General features: G+C 37.6%; 2 protein-coding genes across 3 annotated transcripts; one reads left to right on the plus strand and one right to left on the minus strand.

Annotated features, from left to right (window-relative positions):
• Positions 1-149: 149 nt before the first annotated feature.
• Positions 150-4,232, minus strand: LOC103944743 (probable protein S-acyltransferase 7). 2 transcript variants are annotated; one of them, XM_009355216.3, is made up of 6 exons: positions 3,666-4,232; positions 3,296-3,570; positions 2,920-3,102; positions 1,917-2,225; positions 1,157-1,390; positions 150-1,074 (listed from the first exon to the last, which is right to left on the minus strand). In XM_009355216.3, exons 2-6 carry the CDS (start codon positions 3,437-3,439, stop codon positions 622-624), a joined length of 1,323 nt encoding a protein of 440 aa, XP_009353491.2. In that variant the 5' UTR covers positions 3,440-3,570; positions 3,666-4,232; the 3' UTR covers positions 150-621. The 2 variants fall into 2 exon arrangements, with proteins under 2 accessions (XP_009353491.2, XP_048427494.1); XM_048571537.1 differs by having other exon boundaries at positions 3,296-3,586.
• A 9,292-nt stretch (positions 4,233-13,524) lies between these two features.
• Positions 13,525-15,369, plus strand: LOC103944742 (probable 3-beta-hydroxysteroid-Delta(8),Delta(7)-isomerase). The gene is made up of 4 exons (XM_009355215.3): positions 13,525-13,769; positions 14,395-14,541; positions 14,668-14,776; positions 14,866-15,369. The coding sequence occupies exons 1-4, from the start codon at positions 13,610-13,612 to the stop codon at positions 15,140-15,142; spliced, it is 693 nt and encodes a 230-aa protein (XP_009353490.2). The 5' UTR covers positions 13,525-13,609; the 3' UTR covers positions 15,143-15,369.
• Positions 15,370-18,473: the final 3,104 nt, after the last annotated feature.

Below are 18,473 nucleotides of genomic sequence, written 5' to 3' on the forward strand. Positions count from 1 at the left end.
TGTCTCCAGCACCTGCGTAATTTGCTCGATCTCTAGCAGAAAAGGCTTCGGCATTTTCAGTGAACACACAAGCGGCATTATCTAGACATCTAGCTGCTACCCTTGTACATTCTCTCCTACCTTAGAGTCCTGAGTGCCTCAAAGCTTTAAGACATAAAGTTCATCTATATATTACACAGTTTTTATAGGAGAAGTGATTACATATGTCTAATTTCTGGGGGAACCAATAGTTTCAGTTTTTCTCAACTTAAAAATGGAAAACAACTCACATATACGTCTATGGACCTTGAACCCTCGCATGAACGAAAGCCACCACCAGACCTCTAACCACAATGTACAGGCTCTTCCGTGATTCGATAACGAATAATGTATAGAGTAGATGCAGACCTTAGTTTTGCTGAAACTACACTTGACCCAAAGTATCCATAAGGCAGTTCGATTCTATGCAAGTGCATCTTCCTATTTAAAGAATCAGAGCTTTCATTCCGACAACAGAGAAGGATTGTGACATCATCCTTCCTGTGTGGAGTTCAGCACTACGCGTTAACCAAATACGATCCTCCAGGTTAGCAGCTATTATCTTGGCTGTAAGAGCAGAACAAACAATTTCTAACCAATAATTTAGCTCTTCAGATCAATACTCCCTTCAATTTTCTGTCTGCCTGTTGAACCATGTTCCATTCCAAACTCCGCAGCCAACATTTGTATATCAGGTGAGCTCTCCCAGTTGGCTTTGTGATCCCAGTTTGTATGTCTTGGCTGGGTCTCGCACCGCTGCAATCCACCAACACTATCAATCTGAGTCTGTATATCCTCCAGATCTTCAGCAGCAACAGCTTGTCGTTTTCCCATTTCTATGTCAGAACTTGCTTTGGGCATCTCTGGGCTCATGGGATGGCCTGATGGCATTGAAGTGGTGTAGACAGAAGAAGTATCGCCCTTGACCACTTCCCTGAAGTTATGTTTAGATCTTGGAATTTCAGAGAAGAAGACTTCCGCAACATTGCTAAAACACCCACGATTGTAAGGGTTCGTCTTCACGTTGTACCGGTACCGAAAGTTTTCATATGTTGTCTGTACACAAGTGGAAATTATCTCTAAGAGAGATAAAGAGAGAGGGAACACCAAACAGAAACAAAGGTAAAGAGCAACGAACCTGATTGGTGAGAATTAAATAGAGATGGAATCCTGTGAGACCTCCAACAAACCAAGCAGCTCCAAATGTATAGAGAATTAGAGCACCTGAAACAGGTGACTTTGATAAAGCTCTCCAGAGACTGCAATGGTAATAATCCATTATCTTCATGACGTTTACCCAGCAGAAGGCAAAGACATAGAGACACAGAACAGTCGTGGAGGACACAAACATGAAAAATAATCTGTAATTCCTCTGTAAAAAAAATAAATTTACAGTGTAAGGATTATAAAAAGATAACAACGTATCCAACAAAGACATTAGTGAGAAAAAACTCAAACAATGAGAGGAAGCATAGATCGAGAATGCAGGAGTATGATTATATGCAGGCAATGACGTAAGCTAGAGATGAATCGAGTGTTGGAAACTCACCCCCTAGATGCATGAACTGTGCAAATAGTGAGTGAAAGACAGACATTCATCTCAACAAGTCACGATAGACAGATACAACTAAGAGATTTGCTTGATGAAAGCATAGCACAAGGAGATAACATTGTCATCAGTCTTTTTTGAATTTTAATATTTATATGTGTGTGTGTGTGTGTGTGTGTATTAATTTAACCTAAAATTCAGAAGAAAAAAAAAAAAAAAATCTGAGAGAGCTTCTTCTGCTAAAAGGTTACACCTCACATCATATTACGAAAGATAAACACAAAGTTCAAAAATAGAATAACTACGCAAATACAAGCTATAATGTTAGTTCAATCAAAATGAAGCATACTTTGCCAATACATTGCCCCACCCATGGACAATGGTGATCAAAACGCTCAACGCAGTTGTTGCATATAGAGCAATGAGAGCATCGGGGTGGGCGATATAGCATGCATGTTTGACAGTATTTGGTTTTAACTATCACGCCATTAATGATAACTTCTTTTGTGGGTGGTATGCCTGTAGGTCCATTCTGGCTTCCTGGCCAATCAGAAGAGATACTAGAGACATAGCCGTCATCTTCTGGTTCTGGAGGATGCAAGCTACGAGGAATAATGCCAGGATCTCTTGCAGATGTAATCAAGAGAAGAGTAACAACCTGCACTAGTTGATAGGCCAAAAACCTTCAGTTATAAATACATACAAAAGTAACCTTCAGTTATAAATACATGCAAAAGTTCACCGCTGCAAACAACGTAAATGCTCTTTAAAGAATAGTCGAGCAAATAAACTTATTTCACAACACCAGCTTTATCAAAATCATAGACTAACAGGTAGGACTGACTCATTTAAGGGGTTCCATCAACTGATGAGTTTGACCAGGCAGGTCTTGTTGCCCGCCTATGTCCACAAGTTTACTTCCTTCTTAGTGTGGCGCTATGTCCCTATGCCACACCAAGTAGGTGGTGATTGTGCTGACCCTCAGGTTTAGGTGGAAAGCCCATCCTTCCTGGATGAGTGGAAAAATCAAAACTTGACCAACATCAACACCATGTGCAGAACATATTGTGATTTCCAACATCTCTACAAACCAATGAAACTACCGATTGTCTCTGCCTTAAAGCGGAAATAAATCTATAAGTATTATGCTCCATCAGAGTTTCAAGTTTACATTATCATATTCAGGTGTCCAAAATACAACAATTTGATAGTTAACTCGAATAAACTTTAGTAATAAAGTTACAAAGTATATGGCTAAAAATTTCTCCTCTTTTCTCTCATTTTCCTCCTACTGTGACATCTCTGATAGTTGTAAGAATTGAAAAACAAGTCATCTAAGATGAAGAACTCACATATACTGCTAATACAGGACATATAGCCACAATAAGATTGCCAATGTAGTGCGGGAATTGATGAATTAGTCCTTGCGAAACAAAAGCGCAGAACAGGATCACTGGAACCACAATTAGGGACACAGTAAGGATTAATGACCTCGAATCTGGACCCAATATAATTCTTCCATTAAAGAAAAATTTCTGCAAGAAATCACACGAAAATGAGTTCATTGTAAGGTCCATCTTTTACAAAATTCAATCCAAAGACAGGTCAATCTACGAAATGCGAGAATTATGAAAATTAACTGATAAATATATAGATTTGTATTCATTTTCTGTTGTTTTTACATGTAATGCAATTGGAATTTGACGTATTTACAGATTAATGACCTACATTGTTTCCTTTCCAAACTTGATAAAGCCGCAGGGACGGGCCAGGGGCGTCGATAATCCGACGGTCGGAGTCGGAATGCTGATGAGGCAGAGCATTTCCGTACATTCTTTCCTGCTGCGTTCTGACCATGTCGTTGTTTCTCATGGCCCCTCCCTCCCTACAATCCCTCCACCTCAATGCATTTGATTCCAACCCACCAGCCACCGTACGATCCGCCGCTCAAACAATCACGCCAAGCCTCAACGCCCGGAAAACACAATGCCCGTCGCATCCAACTAGAATCAAACACGCCTATATTAACAAAACAAAAACTGCTCCAAAAATTCCCGAACCGATACAAATTTGTCAAAAAATGAAATCTTTAACGTACCTTTTTGCCAGTTTGAATTTTTCCTTTCTGGGTTTTCGATGAGGAGGAGGAGAGAACCGAATCCGAAGCTCTGTCGCCCTAAAAGTGTACAGGTTTATTTCAAAATTTTCAGGGGCTTTCTGTTCAATGCATTTGATGAAACGCCATGAAAACGAGCAGCTGGGCTGGAAATCGGAAAGTGGGTGCGGATCGGGGACGAGACTCGGGGTGGGAAACCGGTTGCCTCCAAACCCAAAGAGGTGTATGAAGAGGGTGGATACTGATTACAAGTCCGTCCGAGAGGGACAATGCTCTCTGCTCCCGTGGCGATTTCCCTCCCAACGACTCGGTTAACCGATTTTTCCGAATATTTTTCTTTTTTCTTTTTGCGCTCTTTTTGTCTGTTGAATTTTGCTGTGTAATTTTATTTTTTGGGGAAAAAAATGAGCTTAGGAGGATAAGGGAAAGAGGCAACGTGGTATTCGCCGTAGCTTTCTCGTACTGTAGGATGTAGTAGCTGACTCTGTCTGCTGTTACGAGGAATGGAGCTTTGTTTTCCTGCTTGCCACGACACACCAACTCAAACTAACATGAAACAAACAAGCTATTCATACCTCTTCGCTATAGCTGATGTTGTTACGCTCACGTCTGCTCACATTTGTATTTTTATAATTGTTACTAAAATCGTCATTTGATCACCACTTACATATTTTTAAACAATAATTAATTTGTTTAACTTTTTATAGGCATTGTCGTTAAATTAGAATGTAGAAAATGAACAAATCCGATCGTGATGTATAAACATTTGGTTGAACAATATGCCCTAAGTATAGTCATTGATTAAAATTTGCAATTAAACCACTAATTAAAGTGTTTGACGAATGCCCATTTTAGTTGGGGCATTTGGCTTGGCATGCCCCTCCAAAGCATCCTTTTCCTTTAGTTTTGCTTTGTCTTTTGTCTTTTATCTTTTTCTTTAATTATATGATTTGATTTCACATATTAAAAAAGCATAAGATACGTTTTATGAGGCTGCCCAATGTATCCATTTTGAGCCTACAAATTTCAGCGGCAAGCCGGCAAATCACTTTCCTAAAGCTGTCGATGTTTTTCTGGTTAGGCAACCTTTTTCTTTTTCATTATTTTTTAGGTTGGTTATAATAGTATGTGTGATTCAGCGATACAAGTTTAATACAAAATTTAATTCTTCCATAAATAATAGATTTATTAGGTTTTTATATGCAATATTTAATTGTTGATTTTTCAAACCACTCAGTGATACTACCGTAAAAGAAAATTTGTATTCTTGGAACATGTTACATTTTCAAATTGAAAAAATGGTTGGAAGGCTTGAAAACTAACTCATTAATCTTTAATTCTATATAAGCATACACTACCCTGTATGCTTATATATGTTACCAAAGTAAATTGTTGTACAACAGTTTGAGGTATAAATTAAAAGACCAAGATATTTATCATATTAGACTTAGGGTTCATATGGAATCAACTCTGTAGGAAGTGCTTATACGTGGTTTCATCAGAAACATTTTGAGTATTTTTTTATTTATGATATTACTACTCTAAATTATAGTGGGTTTGAAATTGAGCCACGGTAAGTTTGAGAAGAATATATGGCCTAACTACCAAAGCATTTGCAAACATTAAAATCTAAAGTATTTCTTAGAAATTACTTTAAAATGTTTGAAACTAAAAGTGCTTATTCATTATTTAAAAGAACTTCAAACTTTTTTTGTTAAACGCAGCTGAAAAAAAACATTTTTAGTTTTTAATAACAATCTCAACTAGAAGTTTAAAAAGAGATCCAATCAAGCCGTTGTGATAAGTTTTAGAGTAAAACTTATATATATGTTTTAACAAAATGTAGATTTCTTAGTTGGTAATGGACTAATGGTTGGTATTAACTTGGTATATGATGTGTGGTGGAAGATTCAAACTCGAAAGGGGAATAACAAAAATAAAAGGGGAAGGAAATTAGGGAAATGAGGGAGTGGGCATGCCGCATGTAGCTCAAAGCCTGAAAGAGAAAAAGCTAGTCAAAAAGCAATTCCACGACTGCGGCTCATTTCCGATTTCCGATGTGCTCCCGAAGAATCCTGAAGTCCTTTTGTTCCCCTCTCAGAGCAACGAAATAGATAGTAAACTTATATTCTAATTAACTGCTTGATCATTCTATTGATTAATTTTCTGTTAATTATATCCAATTCATTATTTGCAGGGATAAAGACCAATTATCATATGCTTCAGTGACTTTTTGGGCAGCCTTATGCTTTTCAAACTGCCCCTCCTTGATGTAAGCACGCAACAACAGAAACTTGTTCATAAATTCAAATGTAGTAGTTTTAATTAACAGCCCACCTGATAACTTCTTTTTTCGTTGGGCTCTTCTTTTTTTTTTTTTTTTTTTTTTTTTTTTTTTTTTCAGTTCTCAGTTTTTATTTGTTAACTAATTTCATTTTTCATGTCAAATTGATAAATACTGAAAATCAAAATGATTGTTAGATGAACCGTATAATGTTTTATTTATTTATTAGTGTGTCTAACATGAAGGGGATAATCACTTTGCAGGGTGCAAACTTTGGGGCCGAACAATTTGTATATTACCTGCATATGAATTCCAATAGTTTCAGATAAAGACACTGATGATCTCGCGCTCAGGTTAACCCATCTTATCTAACGTTAATATCATGTAAACTAGTCTCTCCATATGTGCTAACGAGAGTGCGGATAGGCCTTTTTCACTCCGTGCATATTTTGATTACGAATAATGCATCTGTATGCATAATTGCATTTCCAGACTAAAAAACCAAGGACTCATTCCAGCTGATAACCCTATGGTGCAGAAAAGCAAGGTCAAGATAGAGGTGAAGTTGAAGCTGTCGGAGAAAGCTAGGAGACTGTTGATGGAGCAAACGAGATCGGCATTTTTATGCTGTTTCTCATGCACTTGATACAGCATCAAGATCTGCCTCAGAATTTGGAATAATTAGGAAGAGAGAGAAATAAATAAATTCAATATGTTTAACCCTAATTCTACAAACCATGCATGCACAATGTGCCACGTGATGTAGTATGTGTGCGTCTATTGAGGTTATAACAGATTAATAGTCAAGTCTTTTATAGTATATCCGCAATTCAAGGTTCAGAAAGACGCTAAGTGTTATTCGGACGACGGATTGGACCTAGTGCTTAGGTGGGCTAGTCGGATTTAAGTAAATTTATTATATATTGTGTAAATAATTATCTATTTATACTTAAAAAACACGTAGTTGTATTCAGTGGCAAATCTAGGATTTCAACATTAGGTGGTCCTAATTGTAAAAGTTTCAAAAAAACTTAAACGAAAATAACATTGAAAAAATTTACAATAAATTACTATTTGATGTTAGAGAGAAACATTCCAAGATTAGATTGTTTGATCTAACCAAAATTAAAAAAAATCATATGGACAAACAAAGACATAATATATATATATTAGAAATTTTTATTTGCACTCTAAAAATATCACTTTGTATTTCAAACTTTCTAAAATGAGAAAGAAATCTACACTTACAAGGAGTGCAAATTGTGATTTTTAAAGTATAGATAAAAGTTCTCTATAAATTAACCAACAATGATCAAATTGTTATAAAAAAAATCATAAACTACATCACAATAATCATATGAATATTTTCCTCTAATACACATAAGACCAAAATCATCAAATTTATTTGAAATTCAATATTGTAATGAGGTGATGATGGAAAGATAGAGGTGGAATAATTGTGGTGGGGTTCTGGGTAAGGTTTGTATTGGATGGGTGGATTTGGGGTTTTGTGCTAATTAAAAGAGGGAATTGCATGAGAAGTAGTTGGACCTCGGGTTTGTAGACGAAAAAGAGTTTTAATTTTTTGAATGGCCTGGCTCAAAACGGCACCGTCTAGGCCAGGTCATTAAAAACAATATTAAACCTTCTTCTTCTTCGCTAAATGATGATGGGTGTTGCGTTGCAAATTCATGGAGTTCCAAAACCAGCACGGGACCAAGCAGTCGGGTGGTCCTTAACGATCTTCACAGATGCTTCTCTGATCTTCCGAAGGGTCCTGGGACCACCCAGGTCCTGTAATGGATCCGCCCCTAGTTGTATTGTGATACATCAATTGCAAAATAAAATAATATATACATTATAAGGTATTAGAACGTATTGAAAACATGGGAAACAAGAATACAATGAGTGTTAAGTATTTAACAAGTCTCTTACATTTTATTGACAAAATAAAATGCAAAATGAAAGTTATCGATTTTTTGTGTAACAACCAGTCTTAAATTTTATGTTTTAATTAGTTAAATTTACAAAAATACGCCTAACGATGAAAACGTTGACTTTCATTGACTTCTGCTCTTTGACATGTAGGAATTTTCTTTTAATTTATTCGCGTTGCATTTGTCGATACGAACGCGTGGACATGAAGGGAATCAAAATCGAAGCTAAAACTAAATTTCTATGAATTTTTGAATTTTAAGGGCATTTTGGTAATTCATAATTAGAGATATTTCTCCATCATGAGCCACTCATGGGGTGACACGTGGCAGGATTACCTCCATTTTCTGGGGTGTTCCTTTCTATCCCGAGACTCTCTCCCTCTCTTATTTCTTATTTTTATTTCACTTCTTTTTTTATCTCTCACTCATTCCCTCTCACTTTTCTCCTTCCTTCCTGTGCCCTATTCCCTCCACCCTTTCCTCTTCGTACAACCACAAATCACCACCACAACCACCTTATTTCTTCTACGTGAACCACCACCACGAAGCCTAGACAGAGTCAGGACCACTATTGGATTCTTTCTTCCTTACTGTGCACAGCAACCCCTTCACTATGTAACCCTTTTCTTCGGCGAATTCTCGCCATTTCCGACAAAGGTAAACCTCGAAATTGGTCCATATCATTGTAGATTGTGTTTAGGTTCACGATTAGTAAGGTTTGGGGTGGTTTTGGTGGTGTAGGAACTCAGAAAATACAAGGGAAGTCACTGTGCAAAATCTGGAATTTCGAAACTGTGATCATTTGGCCACCTTATAGCCATTTCTCTGGCCAACTCTGATCTTTGTTAGGCCTCCAAATGGTATGAATCTCTTCTCCACATTCCTAACTACATTTTGGCTTTTGAATCACTTGATTTGGGCTTGTATCGAGCTCGGAATAAGCTCTTGAAGTTGGAGGAAAAATCTGGAAAAATTCCAGAAATTCGAAAAAGGCGAGTACGAGTGTACTAGCGACACGTGGAGTGCACACGCCTTCACCGGAAGCCATGTACGTTTAAAGAAGTTATGTACGTTTAAAGTTTACCCAGTTTCCGGCGAGTTTTCCAGTTTTTCACAGACCAGTCACCTTTCAGGCTATTTTCTGGCCATCTCTGGCAACCACTGGGCTTCCAAATGGTACAATCTTGTTCTACACTTTCCTATCTTCACTTTGATATATTATGGGTTGAATTTGGTTAAGAAACGATTGAGTTACGAAACTTTGAAAATTGCTCAAACTTCCGGCCAAAAGCTCCGGGACACTTAATGGAGTTTTTAACAGAAGGACCAAAATAATGGATGGTGGACAATCTTAGGGACCATTTCTATTGATTTTCAATCTCAGGGACCAAAGTGATGTGTTATGCAAATCTCATGGACCATTTTGGCTAAAAAGCCTCTTAATAATGGTCCATATTTGTGTTTAGGTGTGTTGGTTGGAAGTGATCCCATCCTCCCTAGTTCGATCAACTCCCCAGTAGCGGAATATTTGTGAGTGGACCCCTTCTTAAATTGCATGATTTTAAATGCTAGGATTGCATTCACGAAAAACATGATTTCATGATTTTACGTTTTATGCATTATTTATAATTTATTTACGATTTATTGAATTTATGTTTATGAAAGATTTACGAACCATGACTTTTTATGCTTAACGATATATGATGGATTCATGAATATGAATTTATGTTTTCACGTGATTGATTTATTATGGCTTATGAGATAACGCTTTAAGCTTTTGAGCTTCGATGATTTGATGTGAAAGATATGTTTTATGTTTTCTGTGCTTATTTAACGGGTATTCATACGACACATACACACACGAGTATGTATACGTCTATGGCCATAGGACATAGTCGAGGATATTTATGACATACTTCCAACTTCACTAGCCACGGCTAGTGTCGATGTGTTATATTATATTTCTTCTCTGGCACAATCCAGAGTTGTACAACTTCACCTTTGGTGATAGGACTTACCATATTTCTTCACTAGCGTAACCCAATGTCGTACAACTTCACCCTTGGGTGATGAATATACCTTCGGGCAACTATGATACCCCTAGTTGAGTACTTTATTATTTTGGGTTTACGAGCTTTCTTGGATTTGCCTTTGGGCAATTTCGGTATCACTTTTAGATATGGTTTTATTATCTACGAATGTTTTTATGGCATGTTAGGATTTTAAGAAAAACCTAGTATGCAGTATTATATATGTGTTTTCAAAATAGGGGGTTGGTATGTTCAGAAAGAAAATGGTTTTCTTATTATTAGTATTATTGTAACAACTCAGTCCCAATTTTATCAAAACGAATGGGGTATTTTCAGTGAAATTTCACCTTGCGCTAGATCTTTTTCTTTTAAAATTGGTTTTTGCGTCTTAATTGGTGGGACCTGGATTGTTTGCCATCCCTATCCCCTCCTATTTCTGTGGCCACGCCAACATTTTATATTGATTTTTTTTATAGAAATAATAAGATAAAAAGCAATGGGAATATAAAATGTTAACAGTGGTTTAATCGTGACCACGGAAATAGGAGGGGTGGGAAGGGTATGGGAAGGGCAGACAATCCAGGTCCTAATTGGTGAGCCCAAGGGGCCTACCTCCTGATTTGTCCCCGATTCCCTTCCCCTTTTCTCTCTTTTTCTGATATTTATCACTCTCTCTCTCCTCTCTTTTCTCCCCGTAACCTCATCTTTCTCTCCCCTAAGCTTTCTTTCTCTCATTCAGCTCACTCTCCCTTATCTCTCCATCTCGACTCTTCCTGCAACTCTCTCTTCCATTTTCCCTGAAAACACACACACAGCAACCATCACCACCACACCTGGAATGTGATCTCGAAAACCTTAAGCCAAGGGAGTGCCCCACTGTGGTAGTCACGGTGCTTAATCCCCCGACGAACTCCGGTGACTTTCGAGGATTTTCCGACGTAGGTAAGCTTTGCGACTCCTTTGATCTTCCTTCCTCGTAGTCTACATTACTTGGTTAGTGATTAAAATGGCTTTGGTGAAGGTTTTAGCACGAAATACAACTCAAGGGGCATTTTCCAGAAATCTGGAAATTCCAGGCCGTGGTCATTTAGCCATCTTTAAGGCAATTTTATGGCCAACTCCGACCACCACTTGGTCCCCACTTCGTATAAATCTCTTCTTCAAATTCCTAACTACATTTTGGACTTTGAATCACTCAATTTGTTAGGTAACGAAGAAGTTACGAAGCTTTGAAAATTGCTCAAACCTTTGGTCAAAAACCAAGTTTTTCGACGAGCACCGACCCTTTCGAGGCGTTTTCCTGGCCAAACCACTACGAGTTGTCCAGCATGTAAGGTATAAATCTTTTCATCTCGTCGAGTACTACAAATTTCATTTTTGGATCACTTGATTTCGTTGAGTAACGAAAAAGTTATGGGCAGTTCGAAGTGGTGCCCCAATTCATTGACCTAAAAACTGGTCAACCCGACTCAGTTGCCCTAAAACCCAAACCCATTTAGACTAAGACCCAGCCCAATTACCCCAAACCCAAATCCTTTTAAGTCTAGGACGTTGGGCCGGATTACCCAAGCCCAACCTAATTATTTTTATTTATTTATTGATTTTATTTGTTGAAACTAAACCCAAACTCTTAAAGCCCAACCTTTTTAAAAACTTAACCCAAACCTTTTTAACATAGGACCTTCGGCCCACTAAACCCTTTAACCTTTTAAACCCTAAACCCTAGCCTGGCCCAAACCCTTTTATGTGGAATATTCCGTAGGAATATTCCATTAGAGAATATTCTGTCAAGGAATATTCTCTATGTTGACTTTTATGAAATTTATCCAGGACATTTCTTAGGGTAATTTGACGTCCTGAATCTGTTTAAGAAGTCCGTTTTCCCAAATTCAATTGTTTGAGCATAGTATTATTAATTGTATCATTTATGTGTTTAGGTGCAATTAATAGCAGTGATTTCGTTATTCATTTTGGCATGGCTTTGCACTAACGATGTACCGTGAGTGGATCCCTTCTAAAAATGCATGTTTTAATAGTAGAAATGCATACATGAAAAACATGATTTAATGATTAGGTTTTATGAGATAACATACTTATTGAGGCTAGTTTGAATTATTATTATTTTTCCTATAACCCGTGTTCTTTATAGAATATCTGATGGATAACAATATAATATTTAGAACATGTTTCGAACACCTCTTTATAGTATAGAGGATGGATGACTTTATACTATAAAGTTGCTTTTCAAATATATATATATATTTATGTTCAATGGTTTTGTATTTACCTAGTGATCCCTATTCCGCTACGGGGCAAGGGATAGATTCCTTCTTGGGCGACGGTTACGGTGTTGACATAGGGCCTGAAGATGGTTTTCCTCTGGCTATTAGCACAGGGACGGGGAGCTGGCATAGGGCTTGAGGTGATTTTCCTCTAACAATTGGCACATAGACGGGGAGTTGGCATAGGGCCTAGAGGGATATTGGACATTCACTAGTGATTACGATATATACGAGATATGTTTTGAGACATTGCACTACATGCTAGGTTTCGGAAAACCCATTTTATTTATCATGCTATATGTGTTTTCATAAAACCTGGAGGTTAGTATATTGATAATTATTTTATTATATATATATCAACTTGGTCCACTTATATTTGTTTTGCGCCCCCTTCAGGACTTAGAATGAAGGTATACAATTCCGGCATTCAGGCACTTCTGCCTCGACATCTTCGAGTCCTCACGGTGTAGGACCCATCCTCTTATTCATTCAATTTTATATTATTTCTTTTTAGTATTCTAGTTAGTTGTATGCTCTTAACACGTTTATTAAATGCATATTCATTATATTTAAATTTATAAGTCTTATTTATTCCTTGTTCTCAGCATTTGCATTCAATAAATGGCTTTCGTCATCCTCGGTGTCGGCCAGTATTTGCCTATCCTGGTGTTCGGGGAATATCGGGATCGAGGCGTGTCAATTATTATTATGAACTTTGGTCCACTCACCTTTTGTTTTGCGCCTCCTTTAGGAGTTAGAATCGAGGCATACGATCCCGGCGTCAGGGCACTTTCGCATAGGTATCTTCAAGTCTTCTCAATGTATGACCCATTTCTTTGTTCATACCTTTTTTATAATAATTCTTTCATAATATTCTTGATTAGTTGTATGTTCTGAACACGTTTCCGTATTTGCGCATTTCTTTATATTTACATATTTTATTTACTTTCGTTTACCATTATCACTTGCATGCATGTTAAAATGGATTTGTCACCCTCGGGTGTCGCCCAACACGTGTCTATCCTGGTATTTGGGGATATCGGGGTTGATGCTTGTTATTTTGTCTAAATGAGAGTCATGACCTAAGGTTGCCTAGGCGGGTTAGGTGAGCGCCTAAGTGGTTCTAAGAACACTTTCTTAATTTTTAGACGCATAGGAATTAATCACAACGATAACTAACCCGATTTTTAGAACATTCGGCAATTGCAAGCTTTGGCAGGTTTGTGAGATCCATGGACATTGGGCCTCTATCCCTACCATTAAAAGATTGTGAGATCCAATCTAAAAGAATTTAAAAGGCAAAAAGGAAGAGAGTTGGCAGCCTTATCACTCATTGTTTTCGAGGTTTGACTTGCACTTGGGAGACAGACAGTGTACTAGGCAGCGAGTGAAAATGGAGGGATCAGACTCTGGGATTTATGGGAATCATCCGTACGCCCCGAGGGATCTAAAGCTACCCGGATTCGTACCTGGATTTCTCTCACAGTCCACCATTCTTGGCATCTACGGCGTCTCCTCCCTACTCGTCGTTTCCCTCACCTGGCTCTTCTCCGGTACTCCTCCTTCCACTCCACTTCTTATCAGATCCAAATTTTATTCAGCTCAATTCATTTCACTTCTCCGCACGTTGAAATTTGCTCAAGTAATTTGATGCGTGAATTGGGTTTGTGTACAGAGCACAGAAAGTTGAGACCTTTGAGGTCCAAAAAGTTCATATTTTTTTCAACTTTTTTGTATGATTGCAAATTCATTGGCTTGATTTTTGAATGTGGCGATTAAATATTCTACCTTAAACCAATCTAAAGTGCAGAATGAGGGGATTCGAATTCGGGCTCTAGGAAATGTGGCTATGCCTACTTATACTGTTATTACTGATTACATCCGCTCTAGCCAATGTAGCTACACCCGTCTGTGGTGTGGTGATTACTGGTTGTTAAAACTTGACAAATCTCCAATAAGGAAAACCGAATAATTCTAGTGTGGCATTTTAGTTCTTGGGTTCGTTTTGGATTCATGCTGTGTGCTTGTTGATTTGATGTTTTCTACGTTTTGGCATTGATAATTGAATGCTATGTAGCTGTAGATGTTATAGTTTTTGTTTAAGTCAATAAATTTGACATTTTGAGGGAGACATAGGAATGCCTCAATCGACATGTTTTACTTTTTGCTATGTACCAGGGAGATCACCGAGGAAATCGAAACTTGATAGATGGCTAATGTGTTGGTGGGCTTTCACCGGCCTTACGCACTTGATACTCGAAGGCTATTTCGCATTTTCGCCTGAGTTTTACAAGAATAAGACTGCTTGTTACCTGGCTGAAGTTTGTAAGTTCTGTCTCACAGTTCTTTCTTAATCTACAAGATTAGCATTGGATACAATTTGCGCAGTTTTATAACTACTGGGGCTTGTTGGATTATATAGTTCTTATGCTGATAGATAAAAATTGGCAGGGAAAGAGTATAGCAAAGGTGATTCAAGATATGCAGCTAGGGATGCAGGGGTCGTTTCTGTCGAAGGATTAACTGCAGTTATAGAAGGTCCCGCTAGCCTTCTTGCAGTGTAAGATTTTGAGTTTTGAATATCACAAAGTTTATATGCTGTGCAATGCAAAATTTGATATTCTGAACACGATTTCTGATTCTCGGCAGATATGCAATATCTAAAGGCAAGCCATATAGCTACATACTTCAGTTTGCCATTTCATTGGGTCAGCTCTATGGAACTGCTGTATATTTCATAACAGCCTACTTGGAAGGTGACAAATTTGCTACAAATTCGTTTTACTACTACGCATACTACATTGCTGCAAACGCCTCCTGGGTTGTAATACCGACGCTCATTTCCATCCGCTGTTGGAAGAAGATTTCTGCAGCAGTACAAGTTCAAGCCCAAGGCCAAGACCAGAAAAAGAACAAAACTCGCTGAGCTTGACTCCAGATCATTAACCTTTTAAGAAGATTTTTGTGGTTTCAAGTTATGTTTGTTATAATGGCTTCATTGAAATAATTTTGGATCATGAAACAGTCAATCAAGTATTTCAATCTGTAAAGATGATATTTTTTTGGAGTTTTTGACCCCAAAGATTTACAAACGATGAATGGTTTCTTGCACTGAGATTAATTGGTATGGATTTGATTGTTTGATACTGCTCATATGTTCGGAATCAGCGATAGGAGTAATCTCTTATGTGTGTTCGTAGAGTTATTACATTTTTATGGGAAGGATAGGTTCATTGTGTTAATTGACTAGGTACTTTAGTACCTATGACATAAGCGAGTGCCCTTGTTTTCGGGGAGAAACTTGCATACCACCAGGGCCCTATACACTCGTTGCGTGTATTCCCGGGGCCACCAAGACTACCCTGTTCCAGGAGTTGTGTCATAACCATATTTTCTCTCCTTCCAAAGAGCAATGAGAGACAAAAACCATGGACCTCATGACTGTAAATCGCAGTTGCTGTGTTTTCCAAATGTGCAAAGAGTTGTCGTCGTAGTCCTGATTCATTGAGGGAAAGGACTAGCCTAACCTCAGAACGTCACCATGGCGTCCTAGATCAATTATACAGTGTCAAGTGTTTTAACTTTCTCGCATGTTATTATATTATTGGTCCAAGACACTATTGTAATCTTCCGGAGTTTCATGAAGTCCCTCTCCTTGTTGAGAGACTAATGTGCCTCTAACATCTGTGTTCACATTAAGGAATTTGCAATTAACTCTGGTGGCCTGTTATCGTATAATCACGGTTAAGCGATCAATGACTCCAAGTCTGGCGGGGCGTTATCTCATGATCAACGGTGGTGGTTACATGTCTGAACTATTTAGGGGACTTTGTTTTTTCAATGGTTTGATCCATTGATCCGCAACAAATTTAGAAAATGCTAACTAACTATAACGTAACAGCTGAGAAAATCAGGAACCTGAAAGAATGCAGCTCCATAGAACTGAAGGTAATCTCCTGCAAGGATCTCAGTGCCTTCAATTTCTTCAACAAGCTGTCCGTCTACTCTGCTGTCTCCATCTTCAACGACGAAGCAAAGAAAGAAAAACAGAAGAAACATCTGCAGCAGCGCCATAAGACACTGGTTGATAGAGAAGGGGACTGCAACCCTGAATGGAACCACACAATGCAATTCGACATGAATGACGTGTGCCCGGTTGACGAGTTTGATAATTCCCTTCTAGAATTCGACATGCAATGTGAGACCGTCATTGGCAAGAAGAGCATTGGAAAAATCCGGGTGCCATTGGCGGACTTGATCGATGACCAGTGCAATGAAGCAGTCCGGTTTGTGAGCTACCAGTTTTGGAGTAGCCTGGTAAGCCTAATGGGGTCCTGAATTTTTCTAAGGTAATCAAGGACAATGATAAGCTTATATTTATATATATTTTACATCAAATTCACTTGTCTTTTCTTAGTTAGTTCCTTATATTTTTGAGCTATTTACTTTGCTTTTGTGTTTTGTAGGATTTGTCAAACAAAGAAAAGAAAAATAGCACAAGTGGGATTTTGAGCAACAAATTAGTCAAAACTGCCTGGGCAGATCGGCTGACTTTGGAAGCAAGTTGCGAACAGCTCAGAATGAATTAGAGATTGAGCCTTATATGCTTGGAAAGCTACAGATGTCTATTTTCTGAAGCATTTTGCGGATTGTTAATATCATTTTTCTAGAAGAAGTTATGGTCGTTTTAACACTAAAAGATTCACAAGAGACTGAGCAGTTTGTAACTGCAATGAAAGCAATAAACCCAATGAATCTAGCAGCCAAAACTGATGCAGCCAAGAACAAGCCAGCTGACACCTATTCAAATATCAGAGGAAATGGAATTAAAGATGAGGATTAAGAGGGAGTAAAGGGAGTAATTGGCATAAAGGCTACCTAAAGAGTTACAATTGTTTTACCATTTCCTCTCACTTATTGTCATCACTAAATGGCTATTAGTGTGTGAGTTAAGGAGAAGAAAATGGGGCAGCAAGTTAAAAAGGGAAAAAGGCTGCAGGTTGCAGGGCAAGGTGGAAGGATAGAAAAAAAAATAGAACAAAAATAAAAAGGGAAACAAAAGGCAAGCTGATGGAAAAAGCAATAGAGAAGGAAGGAGGAAATCTTGACATTCTCTTCTTTCGGTTTTATCTTCTCAAACTCATGTCTTTCTTTTGGTTTTATTTAAGGATTATGTGTAACCAATTTTTAGTAGTTAGGGGCTGTTTTGAAGCTCCGAATATGATTACAAGTTTGTTATGACATTTCGTTTGAATCACTTATAAGAATGGATGAAAATTGGTTCATTACTAATGTCAGTGATGAATTCTTTATGTGTTTTCCACGGATGCATACTTAGTAAGCATATCTAGGATTCTAACGCTATGAATATGTGTGTGCTTGCCCTTGTCAAATGAGGACCTACATATGTTCTAAAGTAGTACTTGTTAATTGTGATTAACATGTGAACCAATTTCTAGGATAAGTAAGACAACGCTAGTACTTACGATGCCTTGTGATGACTCAAACTCTTTTTGTTCTTAATGTTTCCTACTTGTTAAATCTATGAACACACCATTCTAGATTGCATGTTAGGGACTAAGTTAAGTTCAAAATATCATTCTCTTAACATACTACATAAGAAAGAGTAATAGGTTGAGTTCTAACATTGAGCCAACTTGAGCATCTTCATCCGGAAATAAAAGGAATTTAAATGAAACATAACATGTTTACATGATTATTTGGTGGTGGATAGCAATTTCCCTAACTCGTTTTCTTAACTTGTGAACTACAATCTATTTTTATTATTTAAAATCTGTTTCTGTCCTATTTTTGTTTGATTTAATTTAAATAGAAAATCAACTCCAAAAATCCCAAAAATTTGTGTGAGTGTAGCTCTGTGTATCTAGTATCTTCATATAAAATTTCGTAGACTTTGGATAAATGTAAGTCAGTCTAATAATTATTTTTCGGTGGCTGGTCAGTAGGGACAGCAACCCAGTTTTTGTGACATTTTAAGTAGTTGGATAAAACAATCTTCTGCGGGAAAGACCCTTCTTTTCATATGCTACAATTGACAAATCTTAGTGTTAATAAGGAAAATCAACAAGACACTTGTGTGCTACTTTGTAGTGTGCTTTTAATCTTATCAAATTTTTGGCGCCGTTTCGCCGGGGATTGTTATTTCTAATTACTTATTTTTCTATTGTTTTCTTTTCTTGTCTAATTAGTGTTTTTTATTTTTTATTTTTTATTTCAGGTACTCTTCGTAGTATATG

This window comes from the organism of the source record quoted next, unplaced genomic scaffold (assembly GCF_019419815.1).
Source record: "Pyrus x bretschneideri cultivar Hongxiangsu unplaced genomic scaffold, Pyrus_bretschneideri_v1 Contig6, whole genome shotgun sequence".
In the NCBI taxonomy this organism is placed as follows: Eukaryota; Viridiplantae; Streptophyta; class Magnoliopsida; order Rosales; family Rosaceae; genus Pyrus; species Pyrus x bretschneideri.

Bases quoted from the DNA above. Each gene is read 5' to 3' on its own strand.
- LOC103944743 (XM_009355216.3), bottom strand. From the start codon at position 3,439: ATGAGAAACAACGACATGGTCAGAACGCAGCAGGAAAGAATGTACGGA. The intron at 2,226-2,919 runs GTGAGTTCTTCA...CAACTAGTGCAG, and splicing joins GTCCTGTATTAGCAGTATAT to GTTGTTACTCTTCTCTTGAT. The intron at 1,391-1,916 runs GTATGCTTCATT...TTTTTTTTACAG, and splicing joins TGGGGCAATGTATTGGCAAA to AGGAATTACAGATTATTTTT.
- LOC103944742 (XM_009355215.3), top strand. From the start codon at position 13,610: ATGGAGGGATCAGACTCTGGGATTTATGGGAATCATCCGTACGCCCCG. The intron at 13,770-14,394 runs GTACTCCTCCTT...GCTATGTACCAG, and splicing joins CCTCACCTGGCTCTTCTCCG to GGAGATCACCGAGGAAATCG. The intron at 14,542-14,667 runs GTAAGTTCTGTC...AAAAATTGGCAG, and splicing joins TTGTTACCTGGCTGAAGTTT to GGAAAGAGTATAGCAAAGGT.